This window comes from Belonocnema kinseyi, chromosome 8 (genome assembly GCF_010883055.1).
Source record: "Belonocnema kinseyi isolate 2016_QV_RU_SX_M_011 chromosome 8, B_treatae_v1, whole genome shotgun sequence".
In the NCBI taxonomy this organism is placed as follows: domain Eukaryota; kingdom Metazoa; phylum Arthropoda; class Insecta; order Hymenoptera; family Cynipidae; genus Belonocnema; species Belonocnema kinseyi.
This window is the reverse complement of record NC_046664.1, coordinates 39,548,645-39,550,736: the sequence shown is the minus strand read 5'-3', so window position 1 is coordinate 39,550,736 and position 2,092 is coordinate 39,548,645. Positions and strand designations below refer to the sequence as shown.

General features: G+C 36.0%; 1 protein-coding gene across 1 annotated transcript in view; it reads left to right on the top strand.

The window, feature by feature from the left end:
* Positions 1 to 1,292: 1,292 nt before the first annotated feature.
* The window catches only part of LOC117178450 (holotricin-3-like), a 1,115-nt gene continuing 315 nt past the window's right edge, over positions 1,293 to 2,092 (top strand). The window contains exons 1-2 of the mRNA XM_033369877.1: positions 1,293 to 1,410; positions 1,883 to 2,089. Coding sequence (XP_033225768.1) covers positions 1,399 to 1,410; positions 1,883 to 2,089 — 219 coding nt within the window. The 5' untranslated portion in view covers positions 1,293 to 1,398. The remainder of the gene's footprint in view (positions 1,411 to 1,882; positions 2,090 to 2,092) is intronic.

The window sequence follows — 2,092 nt, the reverse complement described above, 5'->3', positions numbered from 1 at the left end:
CTTTTGCTCGGGCATATTTTAATTCTATCCAAATTTATGGTTCTCCTACTCAAGAAAAAAAAAGTGGTAGACTACCGAAAATGTTGATTTTTATTTTTATTGTGTGGATATATTTTTACTAGAATGTTATTAATTTGAGAATAAAACTGAACCTTTACACGGGAAATAAGTGTTATGCAATAATTAAATTCTCATTTAAACAGCATACGTGACAAAACACCGTTTTCATGCCATGAGAATGAATATACATAAATAAATCTCGTAATGGTAAGGCGATCAGCAAAATAATGGTTAGCTCTTTAAAATATTTTATCATTTTAAATGTAATTTTTGATACTAGTTATAAGTTTCACTCGTGATTTAAGCTTTTTGATCTTATTTTTAATTATTTCTTTAATTTGTTCTTCTCAGAGAGACATTTAGTATATTATATAAGGTCTTTTCAACGAGGTCCCTGGTTTTGGTATCGACTTCTTATTTAAACTTACTAAGTAGCTCGAGAGTGGCTAGGTAGTCGTAGATTAGAAACTGAATTTGAAATACATTAGAAAGGAATATGAAACTCGTTTTCTGTGAAAATTTCAAACCCTATGGTGATTTCAAACAACGAGGAATTCTGTTTTGAAAATTATTATTTTAGCATACGCTTAATGGAGAATACTTCGTGCTATCTTAAATTTTAATTTTTAACTGCACCAAAGAAATATAATACCCTTTTGGGACAAAAAAATTTTTGTTACACACTCGAACAAAGGAGCCCCAAACCATGTATGTTTTAAATTTGCAATGCAATGGAAATTGATTTTGTTTATTTTATAAATATATATAGCACTAGTTTTTCATACATTTTTTCTGTAGAACCATTATTCGGTTCAAGTGATATAGAGACATTGAAGTTAAACCACAGAATATATTGCCATTAAGTATAAACGACGCTAGTTGATAATTTATTAAAGATGAAACTGTGAGTATTAATTCAGGATTGAGATAATGCTTTGTCGAGAAGAAATTTTTGAGAAGAAATGAAGTAATATCTGGTGCATTTAGTACAGGCTTTCGTCGCGGTACCGAAATGTGTAACATGTTGGAGGCAAGGAGGACTAGGACAAGTTTCGACTGACGGGCAAGACGAAGTAAACAACTACACATATTCAACTAATTCCTGCTTTGCTAATTACCATTTGCCTGCATCACCTTCCCCTTACCGACGGGTGGGCGACCACCGATAGTATGAGGATTCTGGTTTGTCGCAGAGGGGAGGTGCGTTTCGCGGCTTTCGTAACGATGGTGATTGTGGAGCGTGGCCTGAGTACTGGTAGGAGTATATAAGACCCAGCGATCCAGCCTAAGTCAGTCATTCACCAAGCCACCAATCCACCACATACCAACCAAATAATCATGAAGGCCTTTGTGAGTATTCACTGGGGGTTTCAGCCAGGGTTGTTTCCCAAATTTTCGGAATTTGTACTCCGGCCAAAATAATTTTTTTCCGTCATCTTCCTTTTCAAATTTAAGAACTCACTTTTTTTAAATTCGATCTTTTATCAATCTTTTTTTTATTTCTGTTTTTGGATTTACTTTTAATAAAGATAATTTTAAAAACTTGCAAACTAAATTTTTAAACATTTCGATTTTCAACTTGTATGACTTGTAATACTTGCAACAATTTGCAGTCATATCTGAATAAAAGTTTGACTTTCAAAAGAAAATGAAATTTCATTTTTTTAACTGAATTTCATACTCAAGCATGTGCTGCCAAGTGAATCCTTTGAAAACATTTTTGAGTGATTAAAAACCATATTTTCGAAAAGCACTCGATGAAGTCGAGTATTCCCGGTGACTGGATATGTGAAGGTACTAAAGTTTTTTCTTCTTTTTGCAGATCGTTCTGGCGTGCCTCGCCGTCGCATCGGCTCACCCCGGACTTAGCCACGGAGGTGGTTATGGAGGTAGCTATGGAGGCCTAGGTGGCCACGGAGGAGCTGGTCTCAGCGGTGGACTTGCTGCTGGTGCTGGAACCGCAGGCTCCCTCCAAGGTGGTGCATCCAGCTTGGGATCCGGTGGTCTTGGTGCTAGCTATGCTGCTGGAGCA